Below are 25906 nucleotides of genomic sequence, written 5' to 3' on the forward strand. Positions count from 1 at the left end.
TCCTTCTCAATCTTCGGGTGAAGTCCTCCGTTAATTCTTTCTTCATCTGGGTCTGATTGATTTTTCTTGCCTGTTTTATGCCTAGATACTTGTATGTGTCTCCTTCCTTTAATGCTTCAATTTCTGCACCTTCCTAGTGTTTGAAAGTACCATCTTCTATTTTTCCTCTCGTTATGTTCAGCAGTCGACATTTTTCTAGTCCAAACCTCATTTTGATGTCTTCCGAGAATCCTTCCACCATCTTCAGCATCTGTTGCATTTATTTTTTGGTAGATGCGAAGAGTTTCAAATCGTCCATGTAAAGGAGATGATTCAGTTTCATCATAGTTCTACTGCCGCTCTTGATGGAAAATCCGTAGTCCGTAGAATTCAATCTATGAGACAAGGGATTCAGGGCCATGCAGAACCACAGAGGGCTCAGCGAGTCTCCTTGGAAAATTCCGCGTCTTATTGGAATGGGTCCTGTTGTAATAGAGCAATCTGCTGCTTTCATTTGAAGACTAGTACGCCAGGGTGACATGGCGTTTTTCAGGAACTCAACAATATTGGGATCCACCTTGTAAATCTTCAAGATCGTCAAGAGCCATTCGTGAGGTATAGAATCGAATGCTTTTTTGTAGTCTATGTACGCAGCGTAAAGATTCCTCCGCTTGGAGAACGCTTGATTGCAGATAACTGAATCTATTATAAGTTGTTCTTTGCACCCTCGGCTGTCTTTGGTGCATCCTTTCTGTTGCATGGCAATGATGTTAATCCTTTCGCAATGGTTGTAAATTCGGTTTGAAATGCACCATGTGATTAATTTGTACATCGTTGGAAGACATGTGATTGGTCGGTACTTGGATGGGTCTTCTGTATTCCTTTGGTCTTTAGGTAACAGGTATGTTGTACCATGTGTAAGAAATACTGGCATTCTTTCAGGATTTTCAATGGCATCATTTATTGCGGAGGTCAATTTGTCATGCATGATCCAAAGTTTCTTGATCCAGAAGTTCTGTAATCCATCTGGCCCAGGTGTTTTCCAGTTGTGTAGTCCTCTGATAGCTGATTTCACTTCTTCAATTGTGATCATGAAATGCTGCATCGGCTCATATTTTATAGCTTCAGATTTTTCATCATCCGTCCGGTATCTCCATTGAACTGAGGTTTCGTTGATAATTGTTCGGTCCAGAATTGTTCAATGGTTTCCTTTGGTGGTAACTTTCCATTTTCTCCATCCGGCGATGTGAGTGACCGGAAGAAAGTTTCTTCCGACTTTTCGAATGAATTATTGTCTCTTTTCCGGCTATAATTGCTTTTATATGTCCTCAGGCGTTCTGCATACAGACTTAATTTTTGCTTCAGAGTGTCGAGGCAATGGTGAGCTGTAGCATTCTCCGTCTCTCGTTCTGTGTGTGTCCTGTTTCTATCCATGATCTCTTTGGCAGCTTTCACAACCTTTCTTCCTCGTTCCCGTTCAACTACTCCGTCAGTCGTCCAATGTCTCTTCTTAGCCTTTCTGTTTTGTGTTGAAGACGTTTCTGCGCGTGTAATTTGTGTCATTTTGGACCATTGTTGTTCGTTCCGCGAATTTTTGCCCCTATGGTTTTGGCTGTCGTCAGCGCTGCACAGTAAAAAACTAGATGCAGATATTCCAATGAACTTCCGTTCTGTAGGTACTCAGGTAAAACGTCCTTATTCAAGATGTCGATTATAAGTGACAGCTTCTTGGATGTATTGAGTCGGGGAGGTGTTATTCGATGAAGAGGATCTGTCCCTTCCAGTTCGGCGAAGTATCTCCTCATGTCAGAGTCAACTTGTCGGTGGAGCTCTTCCCTATCGTCCTGGAGTTCAGGCTCACTTGGGTTGCAAGATGGACTTTCTGTATCAATGTCTTCTGGGTGTTGTTGCTCAGGCATGTGAATTTCATCAGAGGTGTTGGTGTTATTCTCTATTGCTAGCGGACGCTGAAGTTCTCGTTTAATTGCGTCGATTCGGATCGTTGGTATTAGTTCATTTCTCAGAATTACGCGGTACTGGTCTGCCACTCGTTGTTCAGTGACATTGAGATTTGGGTAGGCGTTGCAGAATTCCTCATGGAGCCTTTTCCTATAGTTGTTCGTGTTCTGCCCTAGTCCCGTGATGGAGTTATATATGCGCACAATAGTTTCATTCATGGACGTTGTCCACTTCATGCGCTTTCTAACTAACCCCGCTTGGGTGAGCACTGGCTGAATATCCTGCGCAGCACCTTCAGCGGTTCGAGTCGGCAATTGAATTGGATTCGTTGGTTGCTGTTGTTGCTTTGGAGCTGTAGCTTCTTTTGCAGCAGGAGCCCGCTTCCTCAACATCCTGCCTCCGACGTCCCGCATGCTGTCATGTCCAGCGCCGGCTCCAGACATGCCCTGATGATCCCCAGGCAGCGACTTGTTTCCGAGGCTTCTCGATATCACCATTTCCATGGGTTTGTGCTCCCCTTTCTCGGTTTGGTTGAGGGGTAGAGAAATGAGAGCAGAAAGAGCACCCCTATAAAGGATGTGGGATGTGAAAGAGAGAGGAAAAAGGGATGGGACTGCGGACAGTAGGCGTGGCTGGCTGCACCGTCTACGTCGTAACGATGGCTACCCGGCAGGCCATCTACCAGATAGCTGCCAGGCAGGCCAGACATATTATTATTATTATGACTTTAGCCTTGCGGCTTTCACACTCCTCTCCAGAGGAAAATTCACTTATCCCAGATATCTCAGATATCAAAGGGATTAAGCTCTGTTGGAACACTTTCCAGGTTTTTGGGCTCGTGGTGGTGGTCGGGTCCGGGTAGCTCCTCGCCTCCCTGCTGTAGGTTGGATTCCTGCTCCACCCGTACTTCCTGTCAGCGCAGACGGTGTTCCTCTGCATTCCCCATGTACTTGCGTACAGTTCTCGCCGTTCCGAGCAGTACCGCCTTCTGCATGACTCTATAGGTATTTTCGTCCAACTGAAGTTTCCTCAAGTTCTCCAGTAGTTTCTTCGGTATCAGGCCTGTAGATGAAATTACAATAGGGATGGTCTTGATATCTTTCAGCTTCCACTGTCTTCTGATTTGTTCCTCGAGATCTCTATATTTAGACATTTTTTCAGTGTGTCTATCTAGAAGATTGTTATTATTTGGAATTGCCACGTCGATGAATAGTGCTGTGTCCTCATCCTTATTGAGCAATATGAGGTCTGGTCTATTGTGGGTTATTTTCCGGTCTGTGAGAACAGTGCGATCCCAGTAGAGCTTGTGATGTTCGTTTTCCAGCACAGCATCTAGATGGTAATTGTAATAAGGAACTGTTAAAAATTGAGCGAAGCCCCCCTCCGACCTCTCTCTAGTCGACGCTCCTGACCAGCTCCGGTGGCCACGTATGGTACCCCGATTCGGCGGTGCGCAGTTTGAACGACGCAGCGGCCCCACTTTCCGTGTTTTTCAGAAGTGAAAAACCTACACATTTACATATTCTTAAGATTCTCTTTGTTAGCTCCGTTGAATTAACTTCGCGCTGCTATCAATGTGATTTTTTAACACCTCATTTTAAGTTCACCTCTTTTAGTTGTTCTCAATTTTTAAGTCTTCTCGCACAATCCTGGTGCTCAATTGTTCATCTCATAAGGTAAAGTAATCTCAGACTGCTCAAAATTATAAATAACACCATTTTCATGACCATTTCACTCTGAAGAAATCAGTCCACGTGCAAGAGATTCAGAATCTAGAAATAGATTCCGAATCCTTGCGAGCACTGCTCAATTAAAATGTCCACTCAACTCAACTCGAACCATCGTCGTCTCAGACCTATATATTTTATTATATTTCATAATTTATATAGATTTTCAGACTTCTCTAGACCTTCTCACATGAAAATGGGTCTGTAGCACCAGGATTGAAACTTCTCAAGGTCATCTCCATAAAATTGATATCTGATTCATTGTCTTCTCTCAATATTCTTTATTATTAGAATCAGTTTAATCATTTTTATAACAACTCTTATGATCACCTCGTTATACTTATGACTAATTCATGGTGTTGAGTTTCAGATGAATGAATCCTCATATTCTCCAGGGTGGACCCTGGATGTAGCTGTTTTTCTCAGAACAGGATATGAACACCTCAAGTTTCGTTAAGCGATCAGTGATAATGCTCGATACACCTCGACCTAGGCTCCACCCTGGAAAGTCTGCTCGAACACTCATGTCTACTCATTTGGTATGGTCTACTCTTTATAATATGTACTCTCATTGTTTCTCTTCTATATTCATTCATCGGACTCAACATGCATGTTAGTTTTCTCAGCCTTCAGCACATCTCAAAATCTACGATTAGAGATTTATTCAACTCAGTACTCTCATGACTTCTCTTAATTTATCAATTGTTTCTTTTATTTTTCTGATGAACGTTCTAATCGTGCTTACTTGTAAGCAGTCCGTCTCTGTAAATGCTGAATTCATTGATAAATTTTTGCACTCTTCAAGATCATCTCAATGTATATGAATTATACTATGTTCTTCTCATATTAATTATGATTGTCCTTTTCATTTAATTAATTATTATCGAACTTCTCATTTAATTAGAATTTATTGCCCTTTTCATAATATTTTTAATATTCTAGTGCTTCTCAAATTCATTAATTCTGTGCTTCTCATTTAACTTGTGCTACTCTTGTTCTGCTCATACCTACATTAACATTATTGATCAACTCAAATTTAATGTATCGATTTCTCGTTGATGATCAGACTTAGACATTGCAGTTTCACCTCGGGCCTATTTCTCTGTACTCTCGCGTCTTCTCTTTAAAATTCAGTATTCTAACCTCCGCGTTTTCTGATAGAAAAAGGAGGCTCTCGCAATCAATTTTCAATTGATTGCCCTATCACTGTGTAACCGTTGTGTTGATATTGAATTTATTGAACTCCTCAACGTCTAAGTCTGACATCAAGTAACTTCTCATTTGAACTGCTCTGGACCATCACATGTTTTTAATTGGATATTGTCTCTCTGAGTTTATAGATGTGGTTAATATTAGTTGCTTTTTACTGTATTAGCTTCATGCAGGTGACATATTCATTTTATGGTTGTGAATGATACTTAATAAATGTTTTTATACCATCTCCAACTCAATTATCTTTTAATACAGTCCACTACTTTTTAATTAAAAATCATAACACCCTCGATTTTTGAACATTTGGTCCTTCGAGCCGGATAGTTGGGTTGGAATTTTATCATCGTTCACTAATCATATTTCTTTTTTCTGCCGTCTCATGATATTGTGCACCTCGATCAAGAATACTTTGAGTAAGATAAATTCTTTTTTAATAAGCCTGCTCATGCCTTCATCTCCACAAGCATTCGTCCTCTCAAGGAGCCTCTCGAGCCACCTCAAAGGCCATCTCAACCGGTTGCTTCGTCCTCGTCTGCTCAGACATCTCATTACCAGTCTTCTCTGGCGACTACTCAAGTTGGTCCTCTCTCGTAATTCAACTCCTCAATTTCTAATCCTGAACGCCTCCATTACTTCAGATCGACTCCTCTGAAGTAGATCTGTCGCTTGACTCTCACTGGCACACCTCACTTCCCATAGCTTGGGGAAGTCTCATTTCTCAATACGAGGACAAACATCTTCTCTTAGCTGCTCTTTGCGTGAAGATCTTCTCGATCCCTCAATGTTCATCTCAAACAAGTCCTCGTTTCTATTATGAGACCCAGCTCTAGACCAAAACTTCGCACTCTCACTATGCCGCCTCTAATATCGCCTCGTCTAGAGTGTCCTCTAAGATCTTCTCAAGCATCGTGCCTCCTCGTTTAACGGCCAAAACGGCCCCACGACCACCTCAGCCGAGCCGTCTCACTAAATTCACTTCAAGCCTCCTCATCCAAGCCTACTCAAAAGACCAGCGAAGCCAAGCCAGACACCTCGAAAAGAGCCTAAAGTGTTCAGGCAGTCATCAAAACCCCTCCAAGACAGCTCATCTCATTATCGACCGCTCATCACACCAGTCATCTCGTACAAGCAAGGCTCCTCATCGATTCTGGATCGGAACTCTCGTTCATCTCTGAAGACTTCTCAAGACAACTCAAACTTCCTCGAAGCCAATCCAAAGTCACCATCGTTGGAATTGGTGGAGCCGCCTCAAGATCAAGAGGATCAGTATTGATCACACTGAAATCTCTTCACAATCACAAAACCGTGAATATAAATGCTCATATCTTGTCATCTCCATTTACTAATCTACCATCTTTCAATTGTTGCACACGACCACGCTTGCCTCACCTCGACAATTTGAAGCTCGCCGATCCAGAGTTCTACACCTCAAGGCAAATCGACATCATATTGGGTGCTGATGTCTATGGTTCCATCATTCTTCCTCAACTCCGACAAGGGCCAGATGGGTCAACTCCAACAGCTCAGCTCTCGATCTTTGGATGGTTGGTCCTAGGTCCAATATGCCCTCATCAAGAGGTCTGCTCAAGTGTGTCTCCTCAATACCATGCCACTCAAGAATTTGACCTTCAAAGCCTTCTCGAAAAGTTCTGGGAACAAGAAGAAGTCAAGTCCACCTCCGTAAGTCACCTCACTGCTGACGAGCAGGAATGCGAAGACCACTTCAAGACCACTCACTCTCGACTTCCTTCTGGACGATACATGGTAAGACTCCCATTAAAATCATCATCTAATCTTTTGGGATCTTCCAGACAACGTGCCTTCCGATGCCTCCAAGGACAATTTCGCAAGTTCGAGGGAAACCAAGAATATTGCCAGCTCTACAAGGACTTCCTCACTGAATACGAACAACTCAAGCACATGAAGAAGGCTCCCTCAGACATCTCGCATCCCAGATACTATTTGCCGCATCATGGAATTCTCAAACCAGACAGCTCCTCCACCAAATTGCGAGTAGTGTTCAATGGTTCCAGTCCCACCTCAACAGGCCTCTCACTGAACGACATCATGCACACAGGAGCGAAACTTCAGTTAGATGTGATTGATGTATTGTTCTGGGTACGTCGCTTTAAATTTGTGTTTTCCACAGACATCACGAAGATGTACAGAGAGATCATGGTGCATCCAGACGATTGGGATCTCCAATGCATTCTCTGGCGAAACTCAGAAGATGAGATAGCGACGTACCACCTCACCACCGTCACCTATGGAACCAAGGCTGCTCCTTTCTTGGCCATTCGAGTCCTCCTCCAGCTCATCGAAGATGAAGGTCACAAGTATCCACTCGCCATTCCACCACTCACCAAAGGTCGCTATGTTGATGATATCTATGGTGGTTCAGACACGAAAGAAGAACTCTCAGAAATCGCTATCGACCTGAAAAATCTCTGCATGGCGGGCGGCCTCCCCTTAGCAAAGTGGCAATCGAACTCTCCTAGTACGCTCAAGATGGTAACCGAGGAAGAAATGATACCATCGCCGATCTCATTTGACGACTGTCCTACTTCAACGAAACTTCTAGGCCTACTCTGGTATCCTCAAGAGGATTACTTCTCATTCAAGATCAACTCAAGCTCATCTGGGTCTGTGGTAACTAAACGTACTATGTTATCTCATATCGCTCAACTCTTTGATCCACTTGGTTTAGTATCCCCTGTCACGATCAAGGCCAAAATGTTGTTGCAGGAACTTTGGCTCCAGAAACTGTCATGGGACGAACCACTGTCACCTCAACTCACAGAAAGATGGTGCAACATCAGAGAAGATCTCAAATCATTGGTCAATGTACGATCTCCTCGCTGGGTAGGCACCCAAGAAAATACTACCATAGAACTTCACGGCTTCTCTGATGCTTCTCAACTTGCCATGGCAGCAGTCCTCTATCTCGTAGTCCGCTCACCGTCCACAGGATCCAAAGTCACATTGCGCTGCTCGAAAACAAAAGTAACGCCTTTTAGCTGGAGAGCTAGTGAACCCTGGGAGTAACGGTCTCCCTGTAAGGTTAGAAATTTGTATACTTACGATTTATGACATGCTAAGAGCAATAGCCATGACCTGGCAGGCGTCAGCCCTGCACGTCATCAGCCCTTCTATTTTTTGGACTGTTAAGTAAATTGAGTTTCAAAACTTGTTTCTGTAAATTTGAAAATTTCATAGGATAAAGTTTATTTATTGTACATCTTAAAAAAATTGACAGGCGATTACAATAAGCAGAAGTATATGACAGATCAATTAGAAAACGTACAGTTGATGAGGTAAAATAAACTTTATCCTGTATATTTAAAATTTTTATATGTTTTCAAGTAAACGTCTCAGAGTAAATATGTACAATGCCAGGCGGTTTTGAACAGCATAAGACCTTGACAGTCGAGGGGACAGCTGCTAAGGGCGTGCAAATAAGAAAAATTGTGCAGTGATATTGTGCATTGTTCTACTTAATATTAACATTTCACTAAATAGTGTGCAAGATGGAATTGGAACTCGTGGTTTGTGTGATTTGTAACGAAGACACTGACGAAAAAACTGTACGATTTACAGAGACTACGTTGAATAAAAGTAACTCAATATTGAAAATAAGAAAAGACAATAATATAAAATTTAAAGATATTTCTTTGCCAGAGGAAATTAACGCAAATACTGGTTACCATGTAAAATTTTATGAAAACTTTCTTGCTGTGATGAAAAAATATCGCACAAGTGAATCATCAACTTCTTCAAATCTACCAGCATCATCATCAGGTATTTTTTATGAACTTCTATATTTTTTACTAGGCTTTATTCTTTAATTGTAACTATATTTTTGATTTTATTAAGTGGTACAAATTTTATCATTATTAAATATATATTAAATGGAAATTATTCATAATAATGGTACTGTAACAATAATTATATTAATGTGCAAATCACGATTTATTAATTATTATTGACGGAAATAAAAATAATTACGTAAAAATAAAAATTATAATTAATTATTAAATATGAATATCCCAATGGCTTTTTTTTATAGAAATGACATCGACAAACTTAGAAACAGTGACAGTAGCCCCTCCAATAGCTACTGAAGAAAGCGGATCATCAACATCTGCTGAAGTGCCCGTTACTAAAACTAGCCATGCTGATAGGCTATGTGTGTTTTGTCGAAATAAATATAAACGAGTGAAAGGGCGGTACCAACCTCTTCACTCGTCAGAAAGAGCAAGTTTGATGCAAGTTTTGAAAGAATTTGGCGAAAATAATGAATTTTATGAAAAAGTTAGCGCAGATTTAAGCCCATTGATTTTTTATCATAATAGCTGTCGAACAATTGCCATATATACTTTACAAGAACAAGCGAAGACAAAATCACCACCGAAGAAGACTTGGAAATATTTTCACAAACTGGCTTTTGATGAAATGCAAATTTTTATCAGCGAGGAAATAATAAATAAAAAAAGGATATTTTCATTCACATACTTATGTAAATAATACTTTGAATTATTACAAGGAATACTCGAGGAAAATGATGAAGATGTTGATGTTAATTTTAGTATCCAGCGGTTTGAAGCTAAATTGTTACAGAATTACGATGAAATTACAATTATCATTTACTGTATGCGTTCATGTAACATATCTTATTAGCACGCCCTTAGCAGCTGTCCCCTCGCCTGTCAAGGTCTTATGCTGTTCAAAACCGCCTGGCATTGTACTTATTTACTCTGAGACGTTTACTTGAAAACATATAAAAATTTTAAGTATACAGGATAAAGTTTATTTTACCTCATCAACTGTACGTTTTCTAATTGATCTGTCATATACTTTTGCTTATTGTAATCGCCTGTCAATTTTTTTTTAAGATGTACAATAAATGAACTTTATCCTATTAAATTTTCAAATTTACAGAAACAAGTTCTGAAACTCAATTTACTTAACAGTCCAAAAAATAAAGGGGCTGATGACGTGCAGGGCTGACGCCTGCCAGGTCATGGCTATTGCTCTTAGCATGTCATAAATCGTAAGTATACAAATTTCTAACCTTACAGGGAGACCGTTACTCCCAGGGTTCACTAGCTCTTGGACTATTTGAAACGCCTCACAATCCCGCGACTCGAACTCACAGCATCTCTCATCTTGGCCAAGTTAACTAATTATGCTCATCGTGTTTTAGATACACAGATACACTCAACGACTTTGTGGACGGACTCAACAGTCTCTCTCACGTGGATCACATCTCACCCAGCTCGCTGGAAGGACTTTGTTCGAAACAGGGTAGAGCTCATCCAAGAACTAACTCCAGGTGCACAATGGAGATACGTTTCCGGCAAGGAAAATCTAGCGGACTGTGCTTCTCGTGGCTTCTCGTCATCTCAACTACTGAACAGCACTCTATGGTGGACGGGACCACCATGGATTTCCAAGTCACCAGATTCCTGGCCCAATCGTCAGCCGGCAACGACAATTGACCCCGAATCTGAGCAAGACCCACCAAGAACCTCCTCACGGCCGTAACTCAAGACTACTCGTGGGATCTTATATACAGGTATTCTTCTCTCAATAAACTGTTAAGAATCACCTCTCTTTGTTTAAGAGTCCTCGCCCGACTCAGACACTCCTCAACTCTGAACTTCTCAACTCCGCTCACCTCAACTGACTTGGAAAAATCAAGGATCTATTGGATCAAGGCTACTCAACAAGTGTATTTTCCTCAAGAACTCAAGGCTCTTCAAAATGGTACTGCTCTGTCATCCTCGCATGTGTTCAGTAGACTCACGGCGTTCATCGACCATGAAGGTGTCATTCGTGTAGGCGGACGAATCACCAACGCTCTATTAGACACAGATAGCAAGCATCCTGCAACAATTCCTCGAGCTTCTCAATAGACTTCTCTGATTATAGATTCTGCTCACAAACGAACACTCCTCGGAGGTACACAACTCACACTGTCCACCATCCGACAACAATATTGGATCATTGGAAGAAGAGCCCCAGTGAAATCCCACATCCTGAAGTGTGTTGTATGTGCAAGGCAACGAGGTATAAGAGCTCAACAACTCATGGGACAATCACCAGAACAACGTGTCAGACCATCTCGTCCCTTTCTCATCAATGACGAGCGATTACCTCCCTGTAAGTGGCCATTAGGGCGAGTAATGACCATGCACGCAGGGTACCCTCAAGACCTCCACGTCCACTCTAACCAGACCAATCTCGAAGAAAGCAATTCTACCAGTCAACTCTTCAGACGAAGCAACCAAGAAGGAATTTCAACCTCTCTAGTCATCTCGATAACTAACGCTGTTAGTTATGGCGGGCGGAATGTTAAAAATTGAGCGAAGCCCCCCTCCGACCTCTCTCTAGTCGACGCTCCTGACCAGCTCCGGTGGCCACGTATGGTACCCCGACTCGGCGGTGCGCTGGTTGAACGACGCAGCGGCCCCACTTTCCGTGTTTTTCAGAAGTGAAAAACCTACACATTTACATATTCTTAAGATTCTCTTCGTTAGCTCCGTTGAATTAACTTCGCGCTGCTATCAATGTGATTTTGTAACACCTCATTTTAAGTTCACCTCTTTTAGTTGTTCTCAATTTTTAAGTCTTCTCGCACAATCCTGGTGCTCAATTGTTCATCTCATAAGGTAAAGTAATCTCAGACTGCTCAAAATTATAAATTACACCATTTTCATGACCATTTCACTCTGAAGAAATTAGTCCACGTGCAAGAGATTCAGAATCTAGAAATAGATTCCGAATCCTTGCGAGCACTGCTCAATTGAAAAGTCCACTCAACTCAACTCGAACCATTGTCGTCTCAGACCTATATATTTTATTATATTTCATAATTTATATAGATTTTCAGACTTCTCTAGATCTTCTCACATGAAAATGGGTATGTAGCACCAGGATTGAAACTTCTCAAGGTCATCTCCATAAAATTGATATCTGATTCATTGTCTTCTCTTAATATTCTTTATAATTAGAATCAGTTTAATCATTTTTATAACAACTCTTATGATCACCTCGTTATACATATGACTAATTCATGGTGTTGAGTTTCAGATGAATAAATCCTCATATTCTCCAGGGTGGACCCTGGATGTTGCTGTTTTTCTCAGAAAAGGATATGAACACCTCAAGTTTCGTTAAGCGATCAGTGATAATGCTCGATACACCTCGACCTAGGCTCCACCCTGGAAAGTCTGCTCGAACACTCATGTCTACTCATTTACTATGGTCTACTCTTTATAATATGTACTCTCATTGTTTCTCTTCTATATTCATTCATCGGACTCAACATGCATGTTAGTTTTCTCAGCCTTCAGCACATCTCAAAATCTACGATTAGAGATTTATTCAACTCAGTACTCTCATGACTTCTCTTAATTTATCAATTGTTCCTTTTATTTTTCTGATGAACGTTCTAATCGTGCTTACTTGTAAGCAGTTCGTCTCTGTAAATGCTGAATTCATTGATAAATTTTTGCACTCTTCAAGATCATCTCAATGTATATGAATTATACTATGTTCTTCTCATATTAATTATGATTGTCCTTTTCATTAAATTAATTATTATCGAACTTCTCATTTAATTAGAATTTATTGCCGTTTTTATATTATTTTTAATATTCTAGTGCTTCTCAAATTCATTAATTCTGTGCTTCTCATTTAACTTGTGCTACTCTTGTTCTGCTCATACTTACATTAACATTATTGATCAACTCAAATTTAATGTATCGATTTCTCGTTGATGATCAGACTTAGACATTGCAGTTTCACCTCGGGCCTATTTCTCTGTACTCTCGCGTCTTCTCTTTAAAATTCAGTACTCTGACCTTCGCGTTTTCTGATAGAAAAAGGAGGCTCTCGCAATCAATTTTCAATTGATTGCCCTATCACTGTGTAACCGTTGTGTTGATATTGAATTTATTGAACTCCTCAACGTCTAAGTCTGACATCAAGTGACTTCTCATTTGAACTGCTCTGGACCATCCCTTGTTTTTAATTGGATATTGTCTCTCTGAGTTTATAGATGTGGTTAATATTAGTTGCTTTTTACTGTATTAGCTTCATGCCGGTGACATATTCATTTTATGGTTGTGAATGATACTTAATAAATGTTTTTATACCATCTCCAACTCAATTATCTTTTAATACAGTCCACTACTCTTTAATTAAAAATCATAACACCCTCGATTTTTGAACAGGAACCTTTTTCAAACTTAGGAGTTGATATTTTAGTGTCAATTCTTGGTGAAGAATCTTGGAAACGGCATCACGTCTATTTTTGTACTCCGTGCCCGCGAACTTCTGACATCCCCCGGTGATGTGTTGGATAGTTTCATGTGTCGCACAGCCATAACGACAGCTATCGTCAGCCACTGAGGCATCCTTGGCGATGTACTTCATGTAATTTCTTGTTGGAATCACCTGATCCTGGATGGCGAGCATGAAGCCCTCTGTCTCAGGAAACAACCTTCCGGAAGTCAACCAATAGTTCGACGCAGATATGTCGACGTAATCATGGTTGACCTCATTCTGGTGCCTCCCATGCAAAGGTTTGCCAATCAGTTTCTGCATTTTACTTTCTGCAGAGTGTTCGACGGTTTCCAAGTATTATTATTATTATTATTATTATTTAATATTGATAAGAGAAGAGACAGGAGCCTATACATCTCAGATACATACAGATAAAAAAAAACACACTGACAGCGAAAGACGTACAAGAGTTCAAAAAGAATTATAACGATACAACCAAAAAGAGAAGGCAAGAAAAAAGAGAATGAGAATTACGATACAGTCAAGTGCCGATCAAGACGGTTTTTGAAAGCGTTCACTGACGGGGCTCATACCACTTCACTAGGCAGTGCATTCCAAGCTCGGAATACACGATTGGAGAAAAAATGCTCACGAACTGTACACTTGAAATTTTCGCGGTACAGGTTGAAACGATGACCACGGCGGCCCGCCCGATCCATCACAAACAGACCACTCATATCACATCCGAAAAGCCCGTAGAGGGCGCGATAAGCCACGATGAGATCGCCCCGCGCACGACGATCCGAAAAAGATGGTAGACCAAACAAACTGAGCCTCTCCTCGTAAGTTGGACGTGTGACACCGAATGGAATCCTGGTAGCTCTACGCTGGACCGACTCCAGGGTTTCACGATCTCGATCCAGCACAGGTGCCCAGACAGGACCAGCATACTCCAGGATGGGTCGAATATAAGTCGTGTAGAGTAATTTGCAGGTCTCCACTGAGCATCGAGGAAATGATCGCCTGATGAGGTATATGAGTTTATTAGCTCTGCTTGCTACACTATCAATATGTTGGGACCAACTGAGGTCGTCGGAAACCAGAACGCCAAGATCGCTATGGCATCTGGTAACACGTACCAAGTGCCCATCAATGAAATAGTCGTGCCCGGGATTTCCTTTTCCCAAGTGCATAATAGCACATTTTTCAATATTCAATGGCAAGAGCCACCTGTTGGACCCCTCGAATATGCGATCTGAATCCTGCTGTAAGCCTGCACTTGAAGAGACATCGGCGAAGATCTTAATGTCATCAGCATATGAAGATTGACGGCAGACCAATCCCGTCGGCAGATCAGCCACGTAGGCCAAAAAAAGTATTGGGCCGAGGACAGAACCCTCGGGCACGCTACTACTAACTGCAAATCCCGGAGAAACAACGTCCGCCACCCTCACCTGAAATCGGTGATCCAGTAGAAACGACTCAATCCACCGATGGAGACCACCCCTGACACCAAAATGGTCGAGCTTGTGGAGGAGTCTTCTGTGCGGCACACGATCGAATGCACACGAGAAATCCAACTATGCAACATCTATCGGAATGTTTCTATGAATTGACTTAGTCCACTCGTCAAAGCAGTTCAGCAAGGCAGTTATGACTGACCTCCACGGAAGAAAACCATGCTGATCAGCAGAAATAATGCCATTGAGCTGAAGGAACGACAAAAGTCTCGAACTCACCAATCTCTCAGCGATCTTACCAACTATCGAAAGCAAACTTATGGGCCTATAATTAGAAGGATCGAGCTTGTCCCCTTTCTTATACACTGGAGTTACTTTGGCATGTTTCCATAATGAAGGCAGCTTCATAGAGTCGAAAGACATATTGAGTAGTCTGGTAATGGGATCAGCTAGAGACTCAGCACAGTTTTTAAGGATGCTTCCTGGGATGTTATCAGGACCTGGTGCGGAGGTGGGGTCAAGTGATCTCAGAATATCACCAACATCCGTTGAATCAAAGTCAATACGATCCAAAGTCTGGTTGCATCTTGGTGCCTCTACAGCAGGAATTGGGCCATCCGGTTCCGATGTGAACGATAAAGCAAAAGATTTGGCAAAGGAGTTGGCACATTCCAGAGAATCAGAGCGAATCTCACCATCATGGTCTCGAACATGAGGTGTTGAAACTTTTGAATTGAGAGTCGATCTGACGTATTTGTAGAATTGCTTCCGATTTCTTGAGCTAGCCAATTTGTTCTCAAAATTGTCCTTCACCAACTTGATGGATGCCGACAACTGGTTCGAATAGCGTCTATGAGCATCATAGCTGGTCCGCGATCTATTACGTAGGTATCGCTGCCAGAGACTTTTCTTGTAGCGGATTTGGTCTATCAAGCCATCATTCAGCCATGATTTCGAGTGATGCGAAAGGTGGTACTATTATCTATATTCTCTTTGAGAACGGAAACGAAAGAATTCCAGGCAGTGTCGACATCGATACCAGGGTAAAACACCTGATCCCAATCTACCGATGACAAACTCTGGTTCAGGGAGCAGTAATCAATAATTTTTTTTTTCTACTACAAGTGGTCCTCGGGTAGCATGTGAACTGGATGTTAGCTGTAATAACTGCGTGGTACGATTTCCCGATAGGGTCTTGAGGAGTGATTCCATTGATTAGGGCATCATCGTCAGTCAGCAAAAGGTCAAGTGTGGACGGAGTCTGGCCCGGTATAAATCTTGTAGGTAAATCAACAAGCTGGGATAGACCTGCATCTTGGAGCACTGTGAGGAATTGTGCAGACAAGGAAGTACCAGGTGGGGGACCAGTAATTGGCCAGGTGAGCTCTCTGAAGTTGAAATCCCCAGCAATAACTATATTTCTTTTGCAACCTGAAATGGAAGTCAGATGCTCGAAGAGAGAAATGTCTGAAGAGGGGGGACGAGGACGATATATGCAGCCAACATAGGCTGAGAATTCAGGAGAACACAAGTCCAAAAATATAGTATCGATGCCAGGCAACGCAAGACTAGTGACTTTGATATCGAAACTATTACGTAATTCCTCCACAACATAGATGCAAACGCCACCGAAACCAACGTTTGTAGCACTGTCACTCCGGAACAATGAGTAACCATCGATACTGAAAGAAGGTCTGAAGTGGTCAGCGAGTGTCACGAGCTCATTCATCTTGTTCTTCAGTGAACGCGCATTTGTATAAAGTAAGTTCCATAGATGTACAGGCCCTGTTAGTTTTCCGAATCATTATCAACAGTTTGGGAGACTATCCTTGGAACACCCCTGATGAATCTTATAGTAAGATCAGTCTCCCCTCGCTGCTGCCGCTGCCTAAGACTATCACGCAACTCTCGAAGATGTTTGGACTGATTTGGAGTCATGTCGCCTGAAAGAGAAACTCCTCGAAAAGAGTCTACTTGCTTTAAAAGTTTTCTGTTCCTCAATATTTTTTTGACGATAGTAGGGTTGCCGAAAGACACAAGTATTGGACGGTTCTTGGGAGGAGCAAGAGTGCCAATCCGGGATATCGAGATGACATGATGAGACTGCTGAGGAATATTATAATCTATGATTTGATTGACCAGGGTGGTGTCCCGCTCAATCACGTTTGATCCCGGAACGTTTCGAATTATAATATTGTTTGACCTCCCTACCCGCTCCACAATCTCAGCAGTGTCCACTGGAGTGCTCCATTCGTTAGAAGTACGGAAATCAGCCTTCAGCTCCAAAATATCCTTTTTCACCTCAGAGAGGTTGGTAATCACATCAGATAATTCGGACTCATGCCGCTCCAGCTTATTCTCATGTTGGGTTAGTACTTGGTCGTGCTTGGCAATTGAAGATGAGCAACGAGAAACTTCAATCTGTAGATTACGCTGGGTATCTTTTATTGTAGCGATGTCATTTTGAATTGCAACAATGTTAGATGATAGACCATCCAACTTGTCCATCAATAGTCTGAACTCACGCATCGTGAGTGGTGCATCTTCCGAAACAGAAGTCGATTTGGATGGTTTATTGGCATCGCAGCTTGACAAGTTGGATGGAGGAATCCGCTTATTTCTCCGGGAGGAGGTGCAGTAGGTGCAAAACCACCTGGTACCAACCTCATCAAGGGCCTTCTTGTCTTCAGTCGTGAACTTGACGCATTGTAGGTGAAAATGATTTCTACAAGTTGAGCAGGAAATGGAGCCAGATTCATGTGGTATAGCTTTGGAACAACTCAGACAAGCTGGCATTATGACGGCTGAACAGTAATCCAGTACTACGGTATTCTTGAATCCCTAGGATCAGATTAAACAAAGCAGCAACTGATGAGCAAACGCGGAACCAGATGTAAACTGACACTAGCAGTTCATCTGTTGTATTGGAAGGGAACCAGGATCAAACACACTTCACTTTCCTGGGTCTATAGGAGAGACTTATCACAGAAGGTCGACCGCGTTAAATGGGAATAGGACGGGGAGAAAGACAGAGGAAGCAACGTTTCAGTGTTGAGCAGCGTATTTCAGTTCCAGACAGAAAATACAATCAAACATATGAACACCCTCGTTTCAGCAGATAAGATGAGCTAATATGTGTAACCGCTGCCGCCGCCGTGGAAGAAAATATACAAGGGGAACTCCCAAAAAACAGCGACTTCTTTCCTAATAGAAAAACCAGAACGAACAAAAATAAGGGGAAATTCCTACCTCAGCACTCAAATGAACAAACTCAAACTTTTAACATTCAAAAAGAAATCGATCAAAATGGTGTAAATTGAGGAGCACTCCGAAATACGTTTGCACAGTACACGATGTGTTAATATGATTCTATACTACATATATTCGTTCAAAAAATAATACCATCGAGATTGAATACGACCGAGTTGAATACTCAAAGATGATAAAAAAACCAAGCGTTAGTCTTATGAAAATCCTAATTTGAGATGGAGTACAATTGTGCGACTGAGTACTTATTTATGGATGTATTTTCAGTATTTGAAACCTCAACATTCCTTAAAAGAATTTCCCTCGAAAATGCTTTACCAGAAGAAATAGAAAGTTTACCGAAAAGAAGACTTCGAAGATCCAGTCAACAGGACGAATTACAAGAATACCTATAATTCATTTCTGGTTTATTGTGATAGTTATGTCGTTATATTCGTAACCAATGTCATTTTCTATAGAAAAACTTGTTAGAGATATGGTTTAAAAGTTGATAAATATTTCGATCCTTCCTAAACTGCTCTCATTTTATTTTTCAATAATTTGTAATTGACTACAACACTCCCTGCAATTTGAGTCTTCAATTTTAATTGCTAATGTACCTACAATTCAATAGTTGAAAAAATCACGATTTATTTTTCAATCAACTAATTTTTCATTAATTTATCAGTACCTAATGTAGTATCTTCAGTTTTGTTGCAAATGAATGAAATAGTTTCATTTGTAAATTGCAAGTAAGACGACGCAAAGTCTACTGGTGTTCAGAATTTCAAATCGAATGAATAGATTTTAAAAATGGCCCACTTTCAACGACTACTGCCACAGAGCAGTAGTTCCGATTTCTGCCGGTGTGATTTGGAAGTAGCGCTGCGCTAGAAACAGTGTCAAAGAATTTTAGCAAGGGAGTTGTATTTCTTCTCGTTTTATATGTCTATGATATAGTTGAATTGGAAAATTTCGAAAATTCAAACTAAAAACGAATCATTCAGTTACTAATCAGTTCAAATTTTGCCATTCGATCAATACCTTTTGAATACCTAATGTTTGTGTATACATAGCAAGAAACATGAATATTCTCTACAGTTCGGTGCAGTTTGGAACCACTCTAGGTACAACTTTTTGATTTTATAACTTCTTGTTGGATGAGCGATCAAATGCTATATTTCATCGAAAATACTGAAAAAGAATCTTTTTGATAGTATACTTAAAAAAAAATATACTTGTCGTAGACTCTGAAATAATTCGGTCTATGACGGATCTCTTTATGTCGTCGAAGTTCCTCTTCATCACTGCTATATGCGTCAATATCGAAATCCTATATGTAGGCACATATTAACAATATAATAATTTTTGAATCGATAAAACAATTTTTGGTAACTCCAATCTATATTATTATAACGTTGATTGAACTATACTTCAAAAAGCGATTATGATGGATTTTGAATGGAATTCATAGAGAAAAATTCTGTGATTTTACTTCAGGTTTACCCATACAGGTATTGGTTAAGTTTATTGATAGTTAACCTATTTTTGTATGATTTTAAAACACCTAACCTGTAAAATTTTTTAAACCAAAGGTTAACCTTCGATTGTGAAAACAGGCGTAAGAGAAAAACGAAATGCATTCCTTTTTAAATATAGAAGTACTTCTTCTTCTTCTTATGTTAGGCCTCAGGCCTGTTCTTGACGATCTTTCAAGTCTAATGCTGAGTTCTGCAGAAGTAACTGCGATGTAGACTGCCAGCTGTCACGTCATCTCTTGAAGGTACGTCCTGGAGGTCTCTCTCCTAGTGGCTTCAAATCCCTCGCAATTCGGGCTAATCTTTGAGGGCCCATTCTGCTAACATGCTGGTCCAACTCCCTTCTTCTCTGTCTTCCTCACCGCACAACATCCTGGACTTTACAGAGTTCTCTTATCTGACTATCGGGTATTTTGTCGAGCAGTGCTTTTTCTGCTATCTATCTCAACGCTTTCATTTCTGTTGTCCTCAGAATCCTCTTGGTTTCTGCTGTATCGGCTCTTGTCTCGATACAATACGTCATGATAGGCCTAATACATGCTTTATATATGCGTACTTTTTCGTCCAACCTCAAATCCTTATTCCTCCAAATGACATCACGTAAGCAGCCCGAAACATACGCTGCTTTGTTGGCTTGCTTGCGTACGGTTGCTTTTAGGCGCGGTTCTCACTGGAGCGATACGATAAACGATGCGACAGGTGATTCGATAAGCAACCCGACCCTGATTCGACACGGATCTCTTATAACCGTGCAAACGCAATGGAAGCAACTAATTCAGTGCACACTGAAGCGATCGCGATAATAATAATAATAATAATAATAATAAATGTTTATTGGTCTCAAACAATTACACCAGCTTGGAATAAAAGATGAAACAAGTCAAATCGCACAAAAACAAAACATTGTTCATTTCTTACAAAACTCCTTAAATTCTTCTAAACTATACGGTTCACAATCCAGAATAAAACTATACAATGATTTTTTAAATTTTTCATGACACATTATATCTCTGAGCTTCCTTGGTAAAACATTAAATAAAGTTATAGCCATACACTCCACAGCTTTACCCCTGTTGACAGTACTATGTAAAGGTAAAATGTAGGGATACATTCTTCTCGTGTTATTCAAATTCCTGAAATCTCTGAAGTAATGGTTGTTTTTACTGAAGAATATTAACAATTTATAAATGTACACACCGTAAACTGTCAGAATATTATTTCCCTTAAACAGTCCTCTACAATTCGCTCTATAACCTAATCTTAACATGGTACGTAATGCTCTTTTTTGAGTTACAAAAATTGTGTCCACGTGAGTGGAACAACCCCAGAAAATAATTCCATAGGAAATTAGCGAATGGAAGTTTGCATAATAAACCAATTTAAGGACTTCGAAATCAACCTGACTTCTCAACATGAAAAGTGCATAGGAGGTGGAGTTAAGTCTACTTCTTAATTGCTCGATATGGGGTCCCCATTTCAGATGTTTATCGAGAACCAGCCCCAAAAACCTGACATCAGCCTCCACCCGAACAGTACCATTTAGAACGTGAATCGATGTAGGATACTGAAGTTTAGATCTCTCACTATAGAAAAACAAACATTGAGACTTATCCACATTGATCACAAGATTGTGATTGGACAACCACTGAAATATAAGGTTCATAACGATATCTGAATCATGAATGGCAGAACTGATAGAAGGAGAACGGATCAGGTAATTTGTGTCATCAGCAAACAATCTCAATGAAACTTTCTTGTATGAACAAAAATTCAAAAGAGCCAAGTAATTTATATACACAATGAATAGAAGTGGACCTATAATGCTGCCCTGGGGAACGCCCAAGGTTATATCAACATCATCTGATGTAAAATAATCGCCATTAACCTCCAGGACAACTCTTTGTTTTCTAGATGTTAGGTAACTCTCCAGAAGTTCCAGTTGTGTATCTCTTATTCCACATTCCTCAAGGATTTCCAAGAGCCTTTTATGATCAACACAATCGAAGGCTTTGGAAAGATCTAAAAACATAGCCAATGGAATCTCCCCCTCTTCCATAGCAACTGTTATTTCATTAAGAAGCTCAAAAATAGCAGTTTCAACACTTCTATCCCTAAGGAAGCCATGCTGGTTCGGTGAAAGTATATCGAACTTACGGAAAAAACTGGACAATCTTTTGCAAAGAATTTTCTCGAAAACCTTGGAGAATGAGGGGAGAATACTTATAGGTCTATAGTTATTCAAGTCATCAATATCACCCTTCTTGAATAGTGGTTTTATTATGGCTATCTTCAAGTTATCGGGAAATATACCCTCCTTGAATGAACGATTTATGAGGAAAGTAAGTGGTTCAATTATATGGTTAATTGATGCCTTCAAGACTTTCATTGGTACCTCATCATACCCGCAAGACATTTTATTCTTCAAAGATTTGACGGTGGACAAAACTTCATTCTGAGAAATATCGAACATGTAGAAAGATTTCTCCAGCCTTTTCACCGAATCTCCCATAGGAGATTTGGCCAAGTTCTTAGTTATCTTTGTTGAGATGTCCGCAAAAAAGTTGTTGAATTCTTTTGCAAGCGAAGAAGGGTCACTACTAGAATGAGGAATCTTGTTTAAACTCCCTTTTCCTGTAAGTGATTTGATTATCTTCCAGGAAGCTTTCGACTTATTTTCTGAATTCAGAATAATATTATTGTAATATTCCTTTTTTTTTCTTGGACAAAAGAGAATCATATTTTTTTTTTAAATTGAATACGTTTTCTTATATTCAGGCTTAGCAAATATAACTGTGTGTAGTTTGTCCAAAATTCCCTTGAGTTCTTTAATTTCCTTAGAATATTTGAAATTTCTTGTTGATGGAGATACTCTAATAGTGCGCTTAGGAAAACACCGTTCAAAATATTCCAAGTAGCGTTCGTGAAAAACTTTCCAGAGTTGGTTAGGGTCAAGCTGACTGGCATAGATGTCGTCCCATACGGCATAAGAAAGTTCCTGGAGAAAATTGTCGATGGATTTCTCATTGATGAAACGTTTTTTGATTTTTGTATTATGTAATACATTATCTGAATTCACATGAAGATTGGAGACGAATTTGAGTCCCGAATGGTCACTGATGTAGTATTCGATAACTTCAGTTTTACCAGTAACTGAGGTCAATACATTGTCCACGCAAGACCCAGATGCAGGACGAGTAGGTGCAAAGTTAGTAACATTCACATGGAAGTTCTCTAATAAGGATAAAAACTCCACTTTATCAGGGGAATTCGTTAAAATATTAATATTGAAGTCACCTACCAGAATATATTCAACCTTCTCTGTGGCGCATCGTTCAAGAACTGCCCTGAGCTGTTCAAGAAATAAACCCACATCAGCAAGTGGTGCAGTGTTGGGCCTATAAACACAGATAATGAGCAACTTGCGACATTCGAATTTCAGTTGAACAGCACAACATTCGAAAACATTACATATATTTAGTGAACTAAAGTCCAGCCTTTCAGTACATTTAAATTTAGTCCTACTATAAATGGCACAACCCCCATGACGGCCCCTTGAACGACTGAAATTTGAAACAAGTTTATAACCACTGAATTGATATGTTTTTAGTTCATCAATACACTTCCAGTGCTCAGTTATTGCTATCACGTCTGCTTCCTCTTGATTAATCATCAGTTGTAGGCCATTGTAGGCTGTACCCAGGGATTGAACATTTTGAACCAACAAACAAAAACGCTCACCTGGCTCTGATCTTGGGAATGTGGAGTGGCATAACGAATCTAAATTGCATATGGCTTAGCATATGGAGATTGAAATCATACCCAAGTAATTCACAATACATTTTATTCCACCATGAAATTTGTCCAAATTCTCCTGCCGTGAATATAAAAGGAATTGCCTAAACAGCATTAACAGAATTAAAGTACCTACGAGTAGAGATTGACAACAAAATGAACTTCAACAAATACATAAATGCAGTCAAAATATATAAAACAATATGTAGACCCATACGGGAATATGCGCATCCAGTCTTTATGTAGACAACCAGATATCAAGAATTTGAGAACTGCAGAAACTACGTCGCTCCGCACGATTCCCAAAATTACACATTCACGAAATTAACTACATAACCCATACAACGAATCACTCTACCAAATCACCGGAGTCCAAACAATGGTAGAACGCTTCACGAAACTAAACAAAAGATTCTACATTTTACTTAAAGAATCATAGGATATATGTACTATCTTTTTTTTCCGGGAACATATAACGTAGGCCAGGAAGTATCCACACAATTCGCTTATACTTTCATTGCAGCAATATGACCAAGAAAAATAGAATTGTAGAATTATAAAAAAAAAATTTTTGCTACTACTCTTGATGTGTATACGAGCTGAAGGACCTCAGGTCGATTGCTTTCTGCTTGTAAGCAACAAAGCTCTGTTATTCAATAAGTTTCCGCCGTTTTTGGTCAAAAATTAATATTAATTGTAAAAGAATAGCAGTTTGCATTTAATCGAAGTATTGTCGATCACTACCAACTTTATTCCATCTTCCGGACAGCGACAACTTTTTTCTTTTGAGGTTATCCACGAACACACCCAATTTTTGGTATTTTCATATGATGTGAGATAATCGGACTGTGGAATGTCTGGTGTAGACCTTAGAACATAGATACATGGATTGGACATTCAGTGCTACAAATGAATGTTTTGTAGTACACACATTCGATGTTTCTCTGTCTAGCGCGACACTAAGGCAAAGGCGTTCTATTGAAAAATTTACATGCTTTCCATCTATTCGTACTGAAATTTGATGTGGCAATGATCTCCGAGACAAATGTCTCAATTGTGATTGGCGACACTGAGTAACTATCTCACTCCAGTCTTGGGAATGTTTATTTTCCATTTCATGTATCTATGTTCTAAGGAGTAAACGGCGGGTGGGATAGCACTTTCCAATCAAGTGCTTTCAAATAGTTTTTCAACAAGACTTCTATATGCGGATCAGCATTATCATGTAGAAGAACAATTTTGTCGTGTCTGGAGTAGTATTAAGAGCGTTTTCACCTTCAAAGCTCGGCTCAATCTCATTAATTGTGTTTGGTCTAGAGTTCCAGTACTTGTTTCGCTTGGACGAATCAACTTGTAAATTTTTGGCCTTCCACCACGATCTTTGTTTTCTACGTCAAAATCTCGTTTTTAAATTTTTGAAACTACTCACGACATGTTCTCTCACTCAAGGCAGCCTCATTTTATGCTTTTACGAACAATCGATGTGCCTCAGCATCAGATTTCACTGTCACCCGAGCAAAGGCAAGGAGCGGCCAGAGTGCGAAAAACCGGTGTGAACCTAACAGACCGTTTCCAGCAGACCGTTTGACGGAAACACCCGAACGCGGTGACCAGTGGCGTACAGCCCAAATTTTATAACATGGAAACTATTCGTCGGAGCATAACCATATTTAAAATGTAGGATCTTTGTATCGATGTGATTAACCACAAAAAAAAATCAGCGACTCGCATAGGGATCCAGGGGGTGATTCGTCATCCCTTATATTTCGAAATTCGATAACACGGAAACTATTTGCCGGAGCATAACCATATTTGGTACGTAGGATCGCTATATCGATGAGATTAACCACACTAAAAATCAGCGACTCGCATAGGGATCCAGGAGGTGTTTCGTCATCCCCTAAATTTCAAAATTTCATAACACGGAAACTATTTGCCGGAGCATAACCATATTTCGAACGTACGATCGTTATATCGATGAGATTAACCACACAAAAAATCAGCGACTCGCATAGGGATCCAGGGGATGATTCGTCATCCCCTAAATTTCAAAATTTTATAACACGGAAACTATTCGCCGCAGCATAACCATATTTGGTACAAAGGATCGTTGTATCGATGAGATTGACCACACAAAAAATCAGCGACTCGCATAGGGATCCAGGGGGTGTTTCGTCATCCCCTAAATTTCAGAATTTTATAACACGGAAACTATTCGCCGGAGCATAACCATATTTGGTACGTAGAATCGTTGTATCGATGAGATTGACCACACAAAAAATCAGCGACTCGCATAGGGATCCAGGGGGTGTTTCGTCATCCCCTAAATTTCAGAATTTTATAACACGGAAACTATTCGCCGGAGCATAACCATATTTGGAATGTGGGATCTTCATACCGATTTGATTAACCACAAAAAAATCGAATAGTTTCCGTGTTATAAAATTTTGAAATTTAGGGGATGACGAATCACCCCCTGGATCCCTATGCGAGTCGCTGATTTTTTTTGTGGTTGATCCCATCGCTACAACGATCCTACGTACCAAATATGGTTATGCTCCGGACCGGTGTGAACCTAGCAGACCGTTTCCAGCAGACCGTTTGACGGAAACACCCGAACGCGGTGACCAGTGGCGTACAGCCAAAATTTTATAACATGGAAACTATTCGTCGGAGCATAACCATATTTAAAATGTAGGATCTT

The 25906-nt window shown here is 40.4% G+C and overlaps 2 protein-coding genes across 2 annotated transcripts in view; one reads left to right on the forward strand and one right to left on the reverse strand.

Annotated features, from left to right (window-relative positions):
• LOC123317472 overlaps window positions 1–25906 on the reverse strand; it is a 49433-nt gene that overhangs the window by 5099 nt on the left and 18428 nt on the right. The window lies entirely within an intron of this gene.
• On the forward strand, window positions 6541–7877 carry LOC123317471. The gene is made up of 2 exons (XM_044904026.1): window positions 6541–7702; window positions 7738–7877. Exons 1-2 carry the CDS (start codon window positions 6639–6641, stop codon window positions 7784–7786), a joined length of 1113 nt encoding a protein of 370 aa, XP_044759961.1. The 5' UTR covers window positions 6541–6638; the 3' UTR covers window positions 7787–7877.

Source organism: Coccinella septempunctata, chromosome 7 (genome assembly GCF_907165205.1).
Source record: "Coccinella septempunctata chromosome 7, icCocSept1.1, whole genome shotgun sequence".
Taxonomy (NCBI): Eukaryota; Metazoa; Arthropoda; class Insecta; order Coleoptera; family Coccinellidae; genus Coccinella; species Coccinella septempunctata.

Coding starts and splice junctions, on each gene's coding strand:
- LOC123317471 (XM_044904026.1), top strand. CDS start 6,639: ATGGTAAGACTCCCATTAAAATCATCATCTAATCTTTTGGGATCTTCC. Junction 7,703..7,737: donor TGGTGCAACATCAGAGAAGA/TCTCAAATCATT, acceptor GATCTCCTCGCT/GGGTAGGCACCCAAGAAAAT.